This window comes from Sphaeramia orbicularis, chromosome 22 (assembly GCF_902148855.1).
Source record: "Sphaeramia orbicularis chromosome 22, fSphaOr1.1, whole genome shotgun sequence".
Lineage (NCBI taxonomy): Eukaryota > Metazoa > Chordata > Actinopteri > Kurtiformes > Apogonidae > Sphaeramia > Sphaeramia orbicularis.
In genome coordinates, this window is record NC_043978.1 from 23,605,446 (window position 1) to 23,625,203 (window position 19,758).

The window sequence follows — 19,758 nt, forward strand, 5'->3', positions numbered from 1 at the left end:
AGCCTTGGCGGAGGTCTGCGCTCTCCGACTGCTTCTAGTTTATCTATGTATTTGACTTATTTATAATATTTGTCTATGTTCTTTGTATTTATACTTTTTATCTGCTGTGACAGGGATTGCTGTCAAACAAAATGTCATTGTATAATCATATGCAATGACAATAAAGAATCTATGTATGTATGTTTGTATGTTTGTATGTTTGTATCTATCTATCTATCTATCTATCTATCTATCTATCTATCTATCTATCTATCTATGTCGCCTATCTATTATAGTACCTTGTGCGTTGCATTACATGCATTAATTAAATATAGGAAAATACTGGATTTTCACTGACAAAATGCAAGATACAGAGGATAATGCTACAGTCGTGGAAAAAATTATTAGACCATATTGTACAGGTATTGTGTGTTTTGTGCTCCCTTAACAGTCTGTTATGTATGTGTTATTTGTTACATTAGTGCCCTATCAAGTGTCTAACCATGTCTTTCTCCTGCAAATGTTTTTTTTATGGCCTTTTTAAAACTTGGCCAGGGGACTACAGATGAAAACTAGCCTTCTGGCAAATTCTGGCTTTTTTTTTTAAAACATGTGTAACCATGTCTTTTATGAAATTGCATTGTCCCCTTTCAAATATACTAAACTAAACTAAACTAAACTAAACTAAACCATCAAAAGTCATCAAAAACAATGGTTATGCAATGAAGTACTAACTCCTGTGTGTATCATGTGACTAAAACAGACAGAAAAGAAAACATGGAATGCCTAAAAGCACTGTTTTTGTCAGTACAATGCCATAGATATTGATGTAAGAACTAAAGTGATTTTGGTTATCATGGATGGACAGATAGACAGATAGACAGATAGATAGATAGATAGATAGATAGATAGATAGATAGATAGATAGATAGATAGATAGATAGATAGATAGATAGATAGATAGATAGATAGATAGATAGATAGATAGATAGATAGATAGATGGATGGATGGATGGATGGATGGATGGATGGATGGATGGATGGATTCTTTATTGTCATTGCACATGATTATACAATTAGCAACGGACAGACGGATGGACAGATAGACTTTATCCGAAACTGGGAAATTACAGTGTCACAGCACCATGACACACATTCATAACAATATAAAACCACAGCAAACAGTATACTTTGTACACTATAGATTGGAAGTATAAAAAGATCTGGGTAGAATCTGGATGATAACTGTAAAGTGCTAAAAAATAACTGTAATGTGCTGCAATATAACTGTAAGAAATCATGGTTATCAAGAAAACCATGGAAAATGTCTTGATATCAGCTCTGAAATTAAACTCTTATGAGCTATTGTTGTTGTTATCATTGTATTTGTCCAAACAAACGTACATTTAGTTGTACCAGGCATTAACATAAACAAGAAATCAAAGAAAACAAGGGGTGGTCTCACAATTTTTTCCACGACTGTATGATTTATGATGATAAATCACTTAAGAAAGGTTATATATGGAGATACTAATTTGGGAAGTGCCACAAACGTAAATCTTGGTCTTTACGAGTTAATAAAGAAGATAAGAGGGAAACTTAATGACAACAAACCAGTTTCTTCCTCAGCCTTCAACCTCTACTAGTAGATAATCATATCACAGATACTGCACACATGAACTGTACAACATGTACGTAGAACACAGATTGACTTTACTGTGTCCACCCTGTTTTATTACCACTGTGTCTGTTCACATTTCCCCTCTGGGAGTCAATAAAGGTACATCTTATCTTATCTTCTGCATCAGTGTCCAGACTTCAGCTCCACACCCTCACATTTTAGACCTGCTTTTCTGTTTGTACATACAATAATTCACTGAGGTACATGTTAGACATCTACTTTCAGTCATTAAATGGTCTTACCTGTTCTTTTTTCTTACTCTGTGGTTTCTTGGTTGTAATTTCACAGTAACTAGAAGAAGTAAAAATATAGGATTACAAAACTTTTTTTTTTAGATAAAACCAAAGAAAACAGGCCTATGTACGGCGATACCTCTGAGATTACTGTTAAAATGTCATACAAGTGATTTTCCAAGGTTCAACTGCAAGTTTTGTTAGACTTTAGATTAGACCTGGGTGATAACATGATAATTATCAAGAGTGCAATCAATATTTTGATACAGTATACATTATTTTGTTTTTATTTTGTAACATTCTTAGTTCAAACACATGTAAAATGTTTTGTTTTGTTTTTTTTAATCATGTGCAGTTTTGAATTTTCTCTCTAGTTTTGTGAAATGTTTGTTGTGTTTAGTTTAGAACCACAAATAACTATTTTTCATGTCATTTTTGTTTTGTTGAAGAAAAATTCAGATTGCAGTCTTTATTTGGTTATAAATAAATGAATGGATTACAAAATCAGGGATTAGTGTTTTACAGTGTTTTTTTTTTTTTTTTGCTGTTGTTGTTTTTTCTGTTGTTTTTGTCTTTTTTTTTTTTAGATTTTCATCATTTTACTTTTGTTTCTAGCATGTTTTACCCTTTTTCAGCAAACCTTTACACATCTTTTTGTTTGCAACACCCTTTATGTCATATGTATTTGCATCACTTTTTTACATTTTATTGTTGCTGTGTCTATCATTTTTGCTTTATAAAGTCTTTAGTATTTTGATTCTGTTTTCTTGTTAAATCTCTCTTTTTTACTTTTTTATTTTATGTGATCTTCACTGCAGATTTAAGAAGATACTGGTTTGAAGTTGTAATATCTTTCATATCATTTTCAGCTTATTACATTCTTTACATTTGTTTTGTATGCTTTTTTTTTACTTCATTTTTGTTGCTATGCAATTTACATTATCTTATTATATCTATGTATCATATTTACATTCTTTTTGTCCTCTACCACATAAGTCTTCTTCTTGTTACATCATTTCTTCATTCATTTTCATTCCATATGATCCTTCACGTAACTTTTATGCTGTTACATCTTTTATGTTATTTGTATTTATATCATCTTTTACTCCATTGTCATCTTGTTACATATATTCCTTGCTATGTCTTGTTCACATTTTTCACAAATAATTTAGTTGCTGCTTTGTTTAACTATCATTCAAGACCAAAATAAGCCTTTGAACTTTAGAGAAATAATAATTGTATATTTACTGCAATATTTTTTTTAATATAATCTCATATGTAAATATCTGTCATTATAATTTTATTTGATAACTTCATGTGTACATTAAATAATTCAAATACATGGCCCTTGTGGGACAAATAAAGGCATATCTTATCTTATCTTATCTTATCTTATCTTATTGTGTCATGTCATATCTTATCTTGTCATGTCTTATCTTATCTTATTTTGTCGTGTCTTATCTTATCTTATCTTGTCGTGTCATATCTTATCTTGTCGTGTCTTATCTTATCTTATCTCGTCGTGTCATATCTTATCTTATCTTGTCGTGTCTTATCTTATCTTATCGTTTCATATCTTATCTTTTCGTGTCTTATCTTATCTTATTTTGTCGTGTCTTATCTTATCTTGTCGTGTCATATCTTATCTTATCTTGTCGTGTCATATCTTATCTTATCTCGTCGTGTCATATCTTATCTTATCTTGTCGTCTCTTATCTTATCTTATCTTATCTTATCTTATCTTATCTTATCTTATCTTATCTTATCTTATCTTATCTTATCTTATCTTATCTTTCCATCAACCAAATGAACGTAAACATTAACCCGTGTAATCAGTCTTGGCTTGGGGCCCATACTGACCCCAGTTAATGCGACTTCTCTACTCACACTTAACACAAACTTTAGCTACATGATACCAGTACTTACTCCAGGTTTTTAAAGGGCTCATTTCCGGCCGCTACGTATATACTGCCGTGCTTCAAGCCGTCCAAGTGCTGAACTTTGCGGCCTTGTCTGGGGGTGTACAGCCTCCTCACAGCCCCAAACGGAGCCTCTATCGTCCTGGTCAAAGAGGTCAAAACACTGTCAAAGGTTGACACCTGCCTCGGATTCAAAACCACTTTTCTTCCCGGAAAGAAAGCATCTCCATTCCTGTAGACAATTATTGTTTTTGTCGGTGGAGGATCATTTCTCCGCGGCATGGTTGGGTGCTTAAAAAAAAAAAAAAAAGAAAAACAATATCAGCTGTTGGTGTCAAAAGTGAAGTCAGTGGCAGGTGTGTGGAGCCTCCGGAGACGTAACTAGATCCAGCATCTGATATGGAAACCAATTCTTCCACATGAGAGGTGTAGCATCAAGAAACCTATCCACCGTCTGTGTATGTGTATGCTGGGTTTTCTTTTTCTTCTTTTGTTTTCTACGTGGTTAATTTACAGTTAGAATCCAAACCTCACACGTCTCACAGCAACCAAAGGAGGCGGGTTGTTGGGGTTGTCCACTTATTTTGTAAATTACTACACTGAAATTCTCCAGCCTGAATTCATTTTAGTTCTTTTATTAATGGTTAAAAACACCAAACATCAGTGAAAAAAACACTTTTACATGATTCAAGTGAAGCAGATATACTGTTCTTTCATAAAACAGACTAATAAATACATATACAGTGGCAGCGTTAGTACTTTTTAAACAAATTACATATATATTATTATCTATGCATTGCAAGCACATTCTTCAACTTCACACGTGGCTGTGAATATGAATAAAATTAATATCATAACTGTGTTTATGCATAAAATAAGCAAAACCCACAAAGCATCTTTTCCCTACATGTTCCATCCTGCAGAATAACTTAATTTTTTATCCTCAGTGTATGAATAAATCCATACGTTATCTATTGTTACATGTATTTCTATAAAAAGCATAACAATTACCTATTTTTGGCCAAACTGTGATATCTGCAAAATTTTACTGTCTTAAAATCACAGCTTCATTTTGCATCATTGGCTATGTCCTGAAAAAAATACAATATAGGCAATTATGCTATTAGGTTAACGGTCTTTAACATCTTACCTATCATCTCATTTATAAACATAAATGCAAACTTTCACCTTTCAAGCAAATGTTGTGTTTACCAGAGCAGTGTCTAAATGACTGCATGACATCTACACAAATCTAAAACTGTGACACTGAACAGCATTCATTATTATTCTGTTTTATTTTTAACAGTGCACTTTCAATTCCATAACCTGCTTTTGGGTTAATAGTTGGGAAACCTCATGGGATGTAGGGGTATTCTAAATTACATGTTTATTATTTTATTTTTATTTTTTTATTAAGGGGTATTTTTTTTTGGTTCTGTTTGTTTGTTTGTTTGTTTGTTTGTTTGTTTGTTTGTTTGTTTGTTTGTTTGTTAACACTCTAGCAGCAAAACCATTGGTTGAATTCATACCAAATTTGGTTTATAGATTGCCAGTGACCCAAAATAGATCTCATTACATTTTGGTCAAAGTAGGTCAAAGTTTAAATGTTTTATTAATTTTAAAAATCTTTTTTTCTCCCATTTATTTATAATGGGCGAAATTTCGCATGTCTGTAGCAGCAAAACTATTGGTTGAATTCATACCAAATTTGGTTTATAGATTGCCAGTGACCCAGAATAGCTCTCATTACATTTTGGTAACAGTAGGTCAAAGTTAAATTTTTTTAATGAATTTTTAAAATCTTTCCATTTACTTATAATGGGCGAAACATGTGCGAGGGGCGGGGTTTATTGTGCCTGACACCACTAATTTCTTTGTTTCTTCGTTTGTTTGTTAACACTCTGGCAGCAAAACTATTGGTTCAATTCATACCAAAATGGGTTTATAGATTGCCAGTGCCCCAGAATAGATCTCATTACATTTTGGGAACAGTAAGTCAAAGTTCAATTTTTACCTCCGCCAAGGAGGTTATGTTTTTGTTTGCGTTGGTTTGTCTCTTTGTCTGTCTGTTTGTGTGCAAGATAACTCAAAAAGTTATGGACGGATTTGGATGAAAATTTCAGGAAATGTTGATACTGGCACAAGGAACAAATTATTAAATTTTGGTGGTGATCGAGGGAGGGGGGTGGGGTGGGGGGCCCACTGATCTGCCTTGGCGGAGGTCTGTGCTCTACGAGTGCTTTTCAAGAAAAAACAACACAGACCTCCGCCAAGGCAGATCAGTGGGCCCCCCACCCCTGATCACCACCAAAATTTAATCATTTGTTCCTTGTGCCAGTATCAACATTTCCTAAAATTTTCATCCAAATCTGGGGTACTGATCTGCCTTGGTGGAGGTCTGAGCTCTCCGAGTGCTTCTAGTTTTTTAATAAATTTTCTAAATCTTTTTTTTCCCATTTATTTATATTGGGCTACATTTCAAATGTCTGTAGCAGCAAAACTTGGTTGAATTCATACCAAATTGGGTTTATAGATTGCCAGTGACCCAGAATAGAGGTGGTTATATTTTGGGAAAAGTAGGTCAAAGTTCACATTTTTTATGAAGTTTTTAAATCTTTTTTTTCTCCCATTTACTTATAATGGGCAAAATTTCAAATGTCTATAAAAACATCAATTTTGTTTCAATTTACTTCAGACTTGGCACATATATAGAGGCATTTGCTATGCAGACATCACCACTCGCAGAGACATGATGACATCAGCTGGATCGATGCCAAAATAAGCAACAATAAGTGCGAGAGGCGGGGTTTGTTGTGCCTGACACCACTTGTTAATATCAGTATTGGTTTTGTTTTGTTACTGTTTGTTCATGCTTGTAAATGATCAAACATAATTGTAAGTTTACCATTTTACGTCTGTTGTTTTTGGGAGGAAGTACAATCTGTCCTGCGGTGAAACATTCTGATTTATCAATTCTGATTTGAATTGATAAAGCACTTTGTGACTCTGTCTGTGAAAAGTGCTCTATAAATAAAATTTACTTTACTTTACTTACATGAAAAATAGCTTTTTACAAATAACATTTACAGCAATGATTAATATGCACTGTCCCTGTCAAATAAACCAAAACTATTTTTAACACCATCTTGTGCATTTTGTGTTGCAGTTGTGCAAGATGCAGGAGCTAAAAACTAATTACTAGAGAATCTAAGAGTTTCAATAGAAATTCAACATAATGGTGCTTGATTTTTTTGTCGTCATTATTTAAATTTTTGCTTATTTCTTTGTTAAATTTGTATTAAAAAGCACATTTGTGACTCTTTGCACACTAGAAAACACTGTTCACATTACAGATCCCATATGAGAAATACTAGCTTGGTTCCGCTGGTTCGATAATTTCTCCCAAAGCTGTGTGTTACCTCATGAATAAAACGCACACTTTGACAACAAATATAACAAGAAAATCTCTAAAACAAATTCTGTGTAGCACACTTAAATAAATCATTGTCTTCTGCGGATCATCAAGCAGTCAACTCCAGACCTATCCCACTGAGGATGTGTAGAGGTAAATAATCTCCCTTTTGTGAGTTGTTTTTCTCAACCACAGATTGTGTGTCTGCCAGTTTACTGCCAGACAGAGGCTGTCCAAATTGTTTACTGCAAAGGTAACCAGAGATTGCACCGACTATGGCACCTAATTGGTTTATGCCAGACAACTCCTGGTCAATTAAATGCATAATTCATCTCAGCATTAATTATTCATTTCTTAAGGGACTGGTGCTCTGCTTTATTAGAAGAACTGCATCATGCATATTCAAATTCATCTTCTTGGAGAGACGCAATAGGATATCATCTCAGCTGGGATGCCCGCGCCCAAAAAACAATAGTAGAGAGGAGCTGTAAGACAACTTCTATTAATCACATAACGAAACCCTGGAGGATTTTCATAGATGAAAATGCCATCCCAGCCTAAGGTGTATGATGTCTTGTTTTTGTCATTCAGCAAACAATAGCAAACTGTAACCAAGTGTAATTGATTTGTTTAGTTAACTCCGTGTTTAAACAATAAAACTGTCTTTAAGTAACAGACGTGTCCTACAAAATTATGCTAATTCAGTGTAAAAGTCTCAAATAATAGAATTAGAGTAAACCCTGTGTAGTTTTTCTTCCTTTTGTTCTCTCTTTGTGTTTTTGCAGTGCAGAGCAGTGACAGCCACTATATATATTCATCTAGGAAAAAACTCTAAAACTGCAGTACATTCACTATCCACCGGGTGGAGGCTCTCTACACAGCTTTGTGCTTCCAATCCTCAAATAAATAAATGCATCCAACAGAAAATATGCACAGACACATCTCTGTTTTTAAGATAATCAGTATATTTTTATTGTAAGAACCATCATATAACTTACAGTATGAATATGAATATTAAATGTGTATTGTGTTCCATTTCTCTGATTAAAAGCTTCCAACTCAACCACATTTTAATTGTATATATTATACACAATCTACAGCCTTCTACATTAGCTTATTTGTCTTGTTTGTTGATGGTAGTAGATAGTCTGCATAATATTAAAACTCAAAGCATTGCCTGACTTGGCTTGTAATGAATCAAAAAGTACAGGATTAAGGGGATGCTTAAAATATGTAAATATGTAAAACTCCAGTGAAAGAATAAAAAAGTAAAGTAAATAAATAGTTTATGAGCTTATGAGGACAAAGAAAGGAGAAAATGTACCAGTTTGCACAACTTGCTTGTTATTTTGTCGACTTATTTACACATCGTGGGTGAGATTAACATCGCAAATCAGATCTAACTTTCATTCCAACATATAAAAACCTTTTAGGTAGCAAAAAAAACACCGGAATAGGAGCACTTTTTTGACTCAAAAATGGTGTTTTGTTGGAGGTGCTCTTTAGATTTGGACATGACTGGACTCAGGAAACAGCAAAGAAATCTGAGGCACCATTTTGCTTTATTACCACGGTATCATGGTCAGGTTAGACTTCAGTGTGTTTTGGCATCAAGCTTTCATCAGGAAATGAAACACAGACAGTGGATAAGTCAGTCTTCCACCAATATGCATATGATCACATTTATTCTTCCTTTAGAAAATCTGACATACAAAGAAAATTTAACTAATAGAAGGCTTTTGGATAAACTGAAGTCTATCATATGTTAATGATAATATAGATTTGACTGCTTTTCTGTACCATGTGTGAAAGTAGCACTTGGTCTTTATGGGTTAAATAAAAGCATCTACTAATTGAAAATGTTTAATTACTATTGATCCACTAATCCTATCAATACATTGAAATAACTAAGGTAAAATGTAGTTTCTCTGCTTTTCAGTACCATCAGATGTGACCCATTTGGATGTTCAGATGCTCCACAGTGAATGTGGAAACACCATCATCTTCTGCAACATTGATTCCCCAGTAAAACTCATACAGTTTGATAAAAGGCAGATATTGTAGATGTCTATTCTTGCATCGAGTTAATTCAGTATTTTGTTACTCTGAACTTTTATGAACATCTACAGTACATGACAAGTAAATTTGATATAGCAAACTGTATGATTTTGGCTGAAAAATGCAGGAGTAAAAATGCACTAAAAAAAAACAAAAAAAACCAATGACACATCACTTAGGAAAAGTTAGATGTAAAGAAAAATTAATTTGGAAGTCGACAAAAAAATTGCTATATGTCTCTATTTTAAAGAGTGCTTTAGAAGTCTTTGTTTTTTCCTGATTTTATACATAATAAACCCTTGATGTGTTTTCTCAGCAGCATTTAACCCTTTATCGAGCAAGTGACTATTTTTGGTAATTTCAATTCAATACATTACAAGACAGCGACAGCAACAGTTACAGTGAGTCAACAATCTCAGGTCCAATGTGGTCTGCAGGGTCTGTAAGGTCCACCTCTGCATAAACAGTGAGTGTACCTGCTTTGTTAGGTACCATGAAGTAATGGTACTAATGTAAGGAATGATGTTCAGAGGGATAATGTGGATGTGGACAGGTGTCTGTAACACTTATGTTGGTCTAATGTTCTAAAATACATGTTCTTTTCACCTTAAATGTGTTTTTCTTGTATTTTTTATATTTACTTGGATTTTTTTTTGCCACTGACATGTAAGTGACCAAATATGGTAATTTAATTGACCTTGATTTTCTACATAAAAAAAAAAAAAAAAAAACAGATTCCTGTTCTTTTTTGTCAGACAGATTTTTTTTTTAAAAAGTTGTTTTTTTTACCTTTACACGTTTCAGCTACACCTGTAGTCTTCCTCAGAAGGTCACCTAATGTTAGTGTGACGTGTCTTATCAGCTGTTTTACCAGGTTTACCAGACAACAGGGGACAACTATGCCCCCTGTTGTCTGGTATCCTACGAAGGACAGCATCCCAAGTGTGGAGTAAGGTATAAGATCCCTCATCCCTGTTCTTAGTCCTCGGGCCCGTTTTTATGTTGTCTGGCAAGCTTGGATAAAACAGCTGACAAGACACGTCACAGTAACCCAGTGGTTTCCAACCTTTTTTGGCTGCTGACCCCATTTTAACATCACAAATTTCTGTCGACCCCAGACATATTTTTTGCTAAAATTAATTTGTTTTTGATCATGTAATAGTTCGCTATACTATGTTGCAAATAAACATTAATTTTAGATGACATTTAGTCTATGTAAAGTATATTATTGTGGACGAAGACAGAAAAGCCAGGTGTAGATTACTGCACAAAGTGAGAATTTTATTTTCCTTGGTCAGGATATGTACAGTCAGTCCAGCTTGGATTTACAAGGCTGACAATTAATACTGAACAAACAAGAACTCAAACTATGAATTATGAAAGAGCTGCAGCATCTGAAACTGACCACAATGAACATTTGAAAGATAAACAGTACCACAGTGCTTCAGTTTCAGCTTCACAGTTTGTCATGTCTTTTGTGTATTGGGATTATCTCTCTCAACTCTTAGTAAGTTTTTTATTTTTATTTTTAGAAATTTCAGGTGACCCCTTTTAAATTCCTGGCAACCCCACGTGGGGTCCCAACCCCAAGGTTGAAAAACACTGCAGTAACATCATGTGACCCTTCTGAGGAAGACTACAGGTGTAGCTGAAACATGTAAAGGTAAAAAAATCAACTTTTTTTAATCTGTCGGACAAAAAAGAAAAGGAATCTTCAAACTTTCAGTTGACAGTATGAATCTGATTGAACTAAAAATAAGAAATGTTGAAAAATTTCACAAATATAATAAAGTCTTGTTAGGTCCTCCAATAACACACTAAGGTTCAGAGTATTTCTGTGAGAGAACTATAAAGGGTTAAGCCTGATCTCAACCACTATCTTTGTCAAATTCACAAACAAAATACATGGTGGGATGACAGGCCACATCAGTCCACTCGCCTGAGGACACCATCTCTGCACAGTCCTCATCATCGTAAGCGTTGTTGGGCTCCCCTCTTCTCCATTTGCTGAAAGTGGTCATGGGAGATCGATCCACGTAGGTGAAGACGCCCTCTCGGTCCAGGTCGTGAATGCCGATGTAGACCCTGCTCAGGCCGGCGTCGGTGATGTACGCCGCGATGGCTGCGTTGGCCGCCTCATCCTTGGGCATAGCCAGGTGCCCTCCCCTCGTCTGACAGTAGGCCTCGGCGTCGGAGTAGCGCTTCTCCTCCTTCACCAACAGATACACCTTACTGTCTGTCTCTTTTATGCCAGCAACAGCTGCAGGGGAGGGCAGTGCTGAAAAATGAGCACTTGTATTTCTATAAATTTCACATTGACATGCCCAGCACTGGCAGTTTTTTAAAGGATAACAAGTGAAGCAATGCAATAGATAAAGTAAATCTGACAAATAAGCAAAGAAAAATACTAAAATGTTGTCAGATCATACCATTTTTAATGAATTTCAGCTCAGAGGTTAGCTGGGCCACAAGAATGTCCATTTCTCCAATCCTCTTTCTCATTGGTGCACACTCACACGGAACCCCTGATAAGGTAAAAATGCAGGGAATTACCACGTTTGTCCTAATTAGTTCATGAAAAATGTATGTTTTAACACGCGGTTTCACAAACTGAATGCACAGTATTTCACCTGGCTCTCCATCAGGACCCCTCGGACCTGGATCTCCCATTTCTCCTTTTACACCTGAGACAGAAATGCAATTATACATTAAACATTAAATATATACTGTGGTAGATAAACAAGTGAGGAGTGCATATTTCTACCTTTCATTCCACTTGGGCCTACTTTTCCATAACGTCCCATGATGCCTTTCTGTCCTTTCAGACCAGTTTGACCTGAAACATTAAGGAGAAGAATATACACTACAAATGTACACTGTTGCCAATAAAGATGGAATGAAATATTTTTACCTCTTCTCATGAACTGATTGTGACAATGTGATTTATTCTTGATAGATAAAATGGAACTGGGACTCAGTATATGATTATTGCACCTGCTCAAATGTTATCACTGATGTGTATAAAAAAGAATAAAAAAGACAAATGTGTCTGAAAACAAAATTATTCCAACTCTATGTCCAATAGTGTATAAATCTACTATACATGTCGACGTGCAACACATACTGAAATTGAACCTGTTAACTCAACACAAGCTGAACATACAGGAACAACCTTCACACTGCAGGCTCAGAGCAGTGGGCTGTGATGCCAGGCACCCAGAAAGCAAATATGAGGATAAGTGCCTTGCTCAAGGACACATCAGCCAACAGTTTCTTTGCTGGTCTGGGGAATCAAACCATAGACAATCCCCCAAGTGCGATGTGTTATTATTAAATTGTAATGAAAAAAAAACTGCGTTGTTAAGACTGCCATTATAACAGGCCGCCTAGGTGTCTTCATGTTTTCTTTGCAATAAAAGTGTCAGAACGTGTCTTTTTTGCTCATTCGTTTGCACTTTTTTTTTCAGGAAGAACTTAACTTTCAATATCTGGCCATTAATTATCATTATTATAAACAAGAAATGGTTAAAACAGTGTTTTAGTAATAAAGAAAAAAATGGGAGTTGAAGTTTTTAGCATATCCACATCCATAACGAAACTTTAGCTACATTCAGACAGCAGGTTTTAATGCACACTTTGGATTTTTTTGGTGAAATCCGATTATTTTGTCTGCTCATTCATATTACACATTAAATACGACTTCTAGCAGTTTTGAGTATGAGCTGAATGCGACCCTGAAGTGACCCACATGTGCAAAAGAGGTCCTGAGGTAATATGTGACCACACAGTTATGCCTTGTGTTTACGAAGTGGCACTCCTGGGACGCAGAATTGTGATGTTTGTCGCATTTCTATGATGTGAAGGTTGGAAAAATGCGACCTGGCTATTCAGACTGATGTAGCATTGCAAAATATCAGATACGTATCGGATTTAAGACCACATATGAAAGTGGCCTGGGTCGGATTTGTGCTGTTTGAACTGTCTTTAACAGATCAGATACAGGTCGCATATGGGCAAAAAAATCGGATTTGGGCCACATTTGCCAGCAGTTCAAATGTAGCTTTTTTGAGATTGCAAAAATAAACTTTCAACTATTTTACATCTGGTCAAACATGCTATTTGGTCTTGAACTTTCAGTATCCATGTTATGGCTTCATAATTTTTATTTCCAGACATTTTAGCCCATGTGGAAGTCTCTGAAATCAATCAAATTCAAATTTTATTTATAAAACAAAAATTATTTCATGACACTTTACATATAGAGCTCGAAACAAGACTCTCAACCCAATTAAATCTCCCTTTCTACTTCTAATAGAGTCCCACATTGCTGCCGTAAAGTGTTATATAGTGCCGGAAAGCTCAGGATCTCAGCTTTCTGATGCCATTTGAATTTTCTAGATAAAGCAAATGCTTCAGGAGTTTCAGTAATTTAAATGCTGTAAATTACCAAATGAAGCGCCGGAGAGATTGCAGTTGTTAAAGGGTTAAATAAAATTCTGCGAGTTTTAATGATCACAAATTTAAAATATTCAGAGACATGACTATTTTCCTCATTATTAATGGCTAAATTAACTTTTGTGGAGTCTGTGTAATCTTATTTCAAAGTATGAGAACACCCTTCATTCCTCATTAAGGTTTTTAGTAAACACTTGTCCAAAGCAGTGGGTTCTTCGTATCATTCCTCTCCCATCCTTCATCCAAATGTAAACACTGGGTCATCTCTGGACGGACTGGGACTGATATAATAGCACATTATCAGCCCCAGAAATGTGATCTTTACCCCAGTGCTTTTTTCTTTTTATCCCAGTGTGAGTGAAGAAGAAAAAGAAAGCACATGGTAAAATTTCAGGTTTGGGCTTACATATGAAATTCTACACATCCCAGTTTAAAAATGAATAAATAAATAAATTAATTAATTAAAAAATCACAGTCTGTTTCTTGCAAAAGATGATTTTACCGATCTCTCCTGGGGGGCCGACTCTTCCCGGCCTCCCCGGTACCCCTTTGTGTCCTTTATCTCCTGGTTCTCCTTTTGAAGAAGATGACAAAGGAAAATCAAATGAATGAAAATGAAGCCGGTTGTTTTGTTGTTTACTCTGTAGGCAAGAAAACATGTAAAAAAGCAAACAAAAAGGCCGTGCCTTTGAGTCCAGGGACGAGGATCTGAACAGTGCAGGATTCGTCTGCCAAGTTTTGTCCATTCAATCGCAATAAACTCAGTGCAGACATTATTATCATGGACAGTAACAGCGCCTCTGCTCTCATCCTGCTACATGGGCTGTTAAAGAGGAACAGAGGAAAGTCAAAATTAAACTGTGGCATCAAAAGTCGATCCTGGAAACTATAATCAGATAAAGTATTACAGCAGGTTAAGAACTATGCAAATGGCAGCCATGAAATTCATAGGATAGGATAGAATAAAATCATACATAAAAATCAAAATTAAAATAGAGTAAAGCAATAAAGCAATACGTTAAAATAAAAAAAAATGCATTTAAAAGACAGAATAGAATAGAATAGAATAGAATAGAATAGAATAGAATAGAATAGAATAGAAGGCAAGTTTATTTGTATAGCACTATTCATACACAGGGTAACTCAAAGTGCCTTACAAAGGCATAAAAAAAATCCCAGAAAAAGACACTGAAATTACATTAAAATCAAGAAAGGAAAAAAAAGACATTCACATTCTCAGAGATAAAACCTGCTTTTAAAATGCATTCACAGAATAAAAGAAAGACACTAATTTTATTACAATCATATATTAACATTAAGATAGAGTAAAGGAAGACATTAAAATAAAAAAAGTGCATTTAAAAGACAAGATAGGATAGAATAGAATAGAATAGAATAGAATAGAATAGAATAGAATAGAATAGAATAGAATAGAATAGAATAGCCTTTATTGTCATTGTGTGCACGATGGAATTATGGGTGCAACTCCAGTCAGTGTAGCAATATTTACAAGTACCAGTGCTAAAGAAAAAAGAATAGAGCAAATAAAAAATTACAAGAACTAAAAAATAAGACAAGAAAATAGAATTTAAAAAATACAGTTTAACAAAGTAACATAAGAATAGAGTTTAGAAGAATAAAAAATAAAAAAAACAAGTGGTGCCAGGCACAACAAACCCCATCCCTTGTACATATTTCCCATTATAAATAAATGGGTGAAAATTTGAACTTTGACCTACTGTTCCCTAAATGTAATGAGATCCATTCTGGGCCACTGGCAATCTATAAAGTTAATTTGGTATGAATTCAACCAATAGTTTTGCTGCTACAGACATGTGAAATTTCACCCATTATAAGCCAATGTTTTTTTTTTTGTTTTGTTTTTTTTTTTTTTTTAATTCATAAAAATTTTGAACTTTGACCTACTTTTCCCAAAATTTAATGAGATCTATTCTGGGTCACTGGCAATCTATAAACCAAATTTGGTGTGAAATCAACCAAATGGTTTTGCTACTAGAGCATTAACAAACAAACAAACAAACAAACAAACTGAACCGAAAACAATACCCTTTCCCTCCCCTAATAGTAAGAAAACTGGATAAAATATGAATAGGTGCAATTTGCAGTATTAACAATATTAACAGTATTAACAGTACATGTAATAATATGTATGATGAGTGTATATGGAGGCTGCTTGTCATAAAACAACCATTGGAAATCATAGAGGATCATGAGCATCTTCTGGTTGAATATGATCTACTGCTTTTCAGTAGAAGACTCAAGGTGCACAAGAGCAAATCAAATCACTTGAGGTTCTGTCAAGACCTATGGATCTAAAATGTTCAGTAACCACTAATCTATCAATAAATTTCAAAATTCAGTTTCTCCGGTTTTTACTGGCATCACATATGACCCATTTGGACGTTCAGAGGCTCTGTAGTGAACATAGAAACAACATAAATTTCTCCAACATTGATTCAGTAATAAAACCCATGAAGTTTGACAAATGACAGTGGATGTAGATGCTTGTTTCTGTGTTTAATCAGTGAGACACGTACTTGCTTCAGTTTTCTTTGTTTTGATTTAATAACCTTTGAATTTACTCTGAGTTTTTTTTAACAACTACATGGTCTGTAAATTAAAAGTCAGAAAATGCTGGAAAAAGATCATTTGGAAGTCAACAAAACAGTTCGTTTAAGAAGTTCAGATGATGAACTCTGTGATCAATATACACTAACACTTACATATTTGTATCAAGCCTGTTTTTATTACTGTTTATATATTATTATGGATAAATGACTGTTTGTTGACTGCAATGCTGGTACCTGTGCTGTCAAATATTGGTGTTTGGTTCATTTTATGTATTGAATCAAACTGTATAGCTATGTCTTAGATTTAGAATAGAGTGTCCTTTACTTTATTTTAAGTGAAAAATACATTAATAATGCACCATAATTCATCTGATAGAAAGGATGCACCTTAAGAGAACATCCATAGTTGTAAATTCTGAATTCTGCTGAAATCTTTTGCAAATAAACATTCTTGATGTTATGTTATAGGAAACATAAGTCACTCAGCAAACCATAAATTGCGTTTTTAACTCTCAGTGGCCTACCTGAAGAGGGATTTTCCAGACAGAAGTAAACAGTATCACCAGCTTGCAGAACTTGCAGGAGATTTGAACACTGGTGGTCCTACTGAAACATTTCATGTTCCTCCACAGGCACCACGGAAGGCATGTGATAGGACATTCATAAACAGTTCACAGATAAAGCCTGAAGCAGCTGGAGCCCCAGAGATAATTGGCTGGGAAAGTATACAAGTGATTGACAGTAGAGAGGCCGGAAAAATACACTGACTAACTTCAGACTGTATCAAGCATGTAGGAAAGTAACATTTTTTAAATAATCATCAGGTTCTAAGAATTTATTTTGGTTATTTATTAATGCAAATTGTATTAAATCTGCCTTCGTGGATCATTACATTCTAAACAAATATGCAGTTCATGAATTTTAATGAATATCATCATCTACTTGTGGATTATTTCCTTCCCCTGTTTGCATTAGTACCTTCTGATTAATTTCCTGTTTGATTACTCCTCTGCACACACATAGAGCTGCTCTTCCTATGTTTGGTCACTTGATGGTGCTATTATCCATACAGTGCAAGCTGAATACTGGACAAGCATAAACCACCTGGTGTGCATCTTGAAAGGTCATTTGCAAGTCAATTTTCCTGTGCAAAAAGGTTCAGCATTACATATACTCACATAAAAAGACAATGCCTATTTTATCAGCCTACATTTGTGATGTGTTTGAATCACAATAAAGGAAAAAATACAAAGTAATGGGAAAAATCCCTAATATTAGAAGTAGTTAGGATATCAATTTATTGTTTTGTCCAACAATATTATTTATTGTGCTCGAAGTCATTATTTGATATGGCCAAGTGGTATTTAGCTTTATTGTGCATTATTTAGGATGTCAAGCAATTACTAACTTAGTAATAAAAAAAAATGTCATGTTAGTTTTTACATGCTGTCATGTGTGTGTAATCAGATATGGCCCAATACAGGAGTATCAGATATCCTAATTAGATTTACAAACCCAGTGGCGGCTTTCAATAGTGGATAGGGTGTCTCCTTCAAAAATCCCCCCAAAAGTTTTAGATTACCTCTCTGTAAAATATTGATGAGTCTTAAGGCAACATTTGCATTCTTTTATTTGTAGCTAGTGGAGTCGTCTGGTGTATACTGCAGTTTAATTTGTAACTCAGGTTTATTGTATTTGTCACTGAGGGTATGGACAAGGTAAAAATACTTAGATTAAAATATAAATATAAGGAAAATATGATGTTTGTGTCAATATACTTAGTTTCTACAGCATATTCTGAAAAGTGGAAAATAAACAACAGCCACAAAATGGATGTTGAAACAGTCTAAATCAGTTTTAAAGCAATTTTAAGTGTTAATTGAAATTTATTTTGAAGATGTAAAGAAGAAGAAGAAGATATTAGAGACTTACAGACAGAAGAGAAAAATTATATATATATATATATATATATATATATATATATATATATATATATATATATATATATATATATATATTTACAATATTCTACATTTTGGGGAAAATTAATTGTAAAACACATGATATCTTCAATTCTTATTAGAAAAGAGCGTTCAGAACTTCAAAAAGACACTTCAAATATGTTTTTTTCCTTAAATAAAACAGCAGAGTTCAGTGCTGATTCATTATGAGTCCTAAAAAACAGCTACAAGGGAAAAAAAAAAAAAGAGAGAGAAGAAAACTACCTGACACCGGATCTTACGGTCAGTCCTTCAACGCACCTTCACCGTGACGTCACCCGTTCTCACCGGAGCACGAGCGCAGGCTGTCAGTCCCTGTGGCACCGCGCGCCTCCGTCCTGCTGCGCGAGGAGCGACCAGGAGTACCGTCGCATCCGGACACACGTATGAGGAATAACACACATTACATTAGCGTCGTCCATAAACTGAATTTAACTCCCTGAAGGATAACACTGGTAAGTCTGTCTGCTTTTTTATTTCACTTTGGACTTTTTTTTTTTTTCTTTCAGTCAGGGTACTTGTGTGTTGCTGTTGCCTTTCATTTGTGCTATTAGCTTCCATTTTTACCATCTGCTGTGGGATAGTTTTGCTAGCAGACACAGTCATTGATCATTATGGCTAATTTATAAAGGGCTTAACACCTTTAAGACTCAATATACAGATGGTGTTGGTTAAATTCACTTGATTATGTCATTTTCTGGTGGATTTCTATGTTTTTTCATTTAACTCAAAAAGTCACCATAACTCATAGTAACTAACATTGCATCTTTATTTACCTAACATTACATGATACATCTGCATATGCTTCTAAAACCATCTCCTCTCTGATATATTTAAGATCCTTTTCTCGCTGTGTGACCTGTGTCTCCATCCTGTTGGCCCCACCGTTCATGTCAATGTGTTTTCCATGTCCATGTCCTTTTGCCTGGCAGGGAACAGGAAACAAGAGGCAGGAAACCAGAGGCGTGTTTGTGCGTCCTGCTTTAACTCTGAGCCTGTGTGTGTGTTCATGTGTGTGTACGTCTGCATTTCCTTCTCGCTTTACTGTATACAGTATCTGTGCTTCTTCTGATTCCTGTCGTCTGGGCCATTGATCGCTGACTTGTCTTTGTTATGTGGAGATCTCACTTCAAATGTCTCACCTCTCTGTCTGGATTAGGGTCAGATACTAAGAGGATTTAATGCTGCGGAGTCAAAGTTACTCATGAGGGACTGAGCTAGGGTTTGCACTCAACATTGGGGCCTTTACTGAAGACCATCTCCCTAAAGTGATATACCAGATTAGGTGGAGGTTTGAGAAACGTCTGTAGTCTGCACTCTCACATATCCGATTGTGTCCACATTTGGATATATTTGGAACCGTTTTTTTCCATGTAAAAATAACACATTCTTCTAAATTTCTTTTGGAATTTTTCTTATAGCAAGAAGAG

At 34.8% G+C, this 19,758-nt stretch overlaps 3 protein-coding genes across 4 annotated transcripts in view; 1 reads left to right on the plus strand and 2 right to left on the minus strand.

Annotated features, from left to right (window-relative positions):
* The window catches only part of dcdc2c (doublecortin domain containing 2C), a 32,730-nt gene extending 28,636 nt beyond the window's left edge, over window positions 1–4,094 (minus strand). The window contains exons 1-2 of the mRNA XM_030125958.1: window positions 3,820–4,094; window positions 1,903–1,951 (exon numbers count right to left, since the gene is read on the minus strand). Coding sequence (XP_029981818.1) covers window positions 1,903–1,951; window positions 3,820–4,094 — 324 coding nt within the window. The remainder of the gene's footprint in view (window positions 1–1,902; window positions 1,952–3,819) is intronic.
* Window positions 4,095–11,139: 7,045 nt separating this feature from the next.
* colec11 (collectin sub-family member 11) lies at window positions 11,140–14,602 on the minus strand. The gene is made up of 6 exons (XM_030126962.1): window positions 14,424–14,602; window positions 14,240–14,311; window positions 12,047–12,118; window positions 11,913–11,966; window positions 11,712–11,807; window positions 11,140–11,542 (listed from the first exon to the last, which is right to left on the minus strand). The coding sequence occupies exons 1-6, from the start codon at window positions 14,545–14,547 to the stop codon at window positions 11,151–11,153; spliced, it is 810 nt and encodes a 269-aa protein (XP_029982822.1). The 5' UTR covers window positions 14,548–14,602; the 3' UTR covers window positions 11,140–11,150.
* A 4,030-nt stretch (window positions 14,603–18,632) lies between these two features.
* myo6b (myosin VIb) overlaps window positions 18,633–19,758 on the plus strand; it is a 72,024-nt gene continuing 70,898 nt past the window's right edge. For both annotated transcript variants that reach the window (XM_030126960.1, XM_030126961.1), the window contains exon 1: window positions 18,633–18,783. The gene's annotated coding sequence lies outside the window, so the exon portion shown is untranslated. The remainder of the gene's footprint in view (window positions 18,784–19,758) is intronic.

Coding starts and splice junctions, on each gene's coding strand:
- colec11 (XM_030126962.1), bottom strand. CDS start 14,547: ATGAGAGCAGAGGCGCTGTTACTGTCCATGATAATAATGTCTGCACTG. Junction 14,312..14,423: donor CCTCGTCCCTGGACTCAAAG/GCACGGCCTTTT, acceptor CTTCTTCAAAAG/GAGAACCAGGAGATAAAGGA. Junction 11,967..12,046: donor AGGCCCAAGTGGAATGAAAG/GTAGAAATATGC, acceptor TTTCTGTCTCAG/GTGTAAAAGGAGAAATGGGA.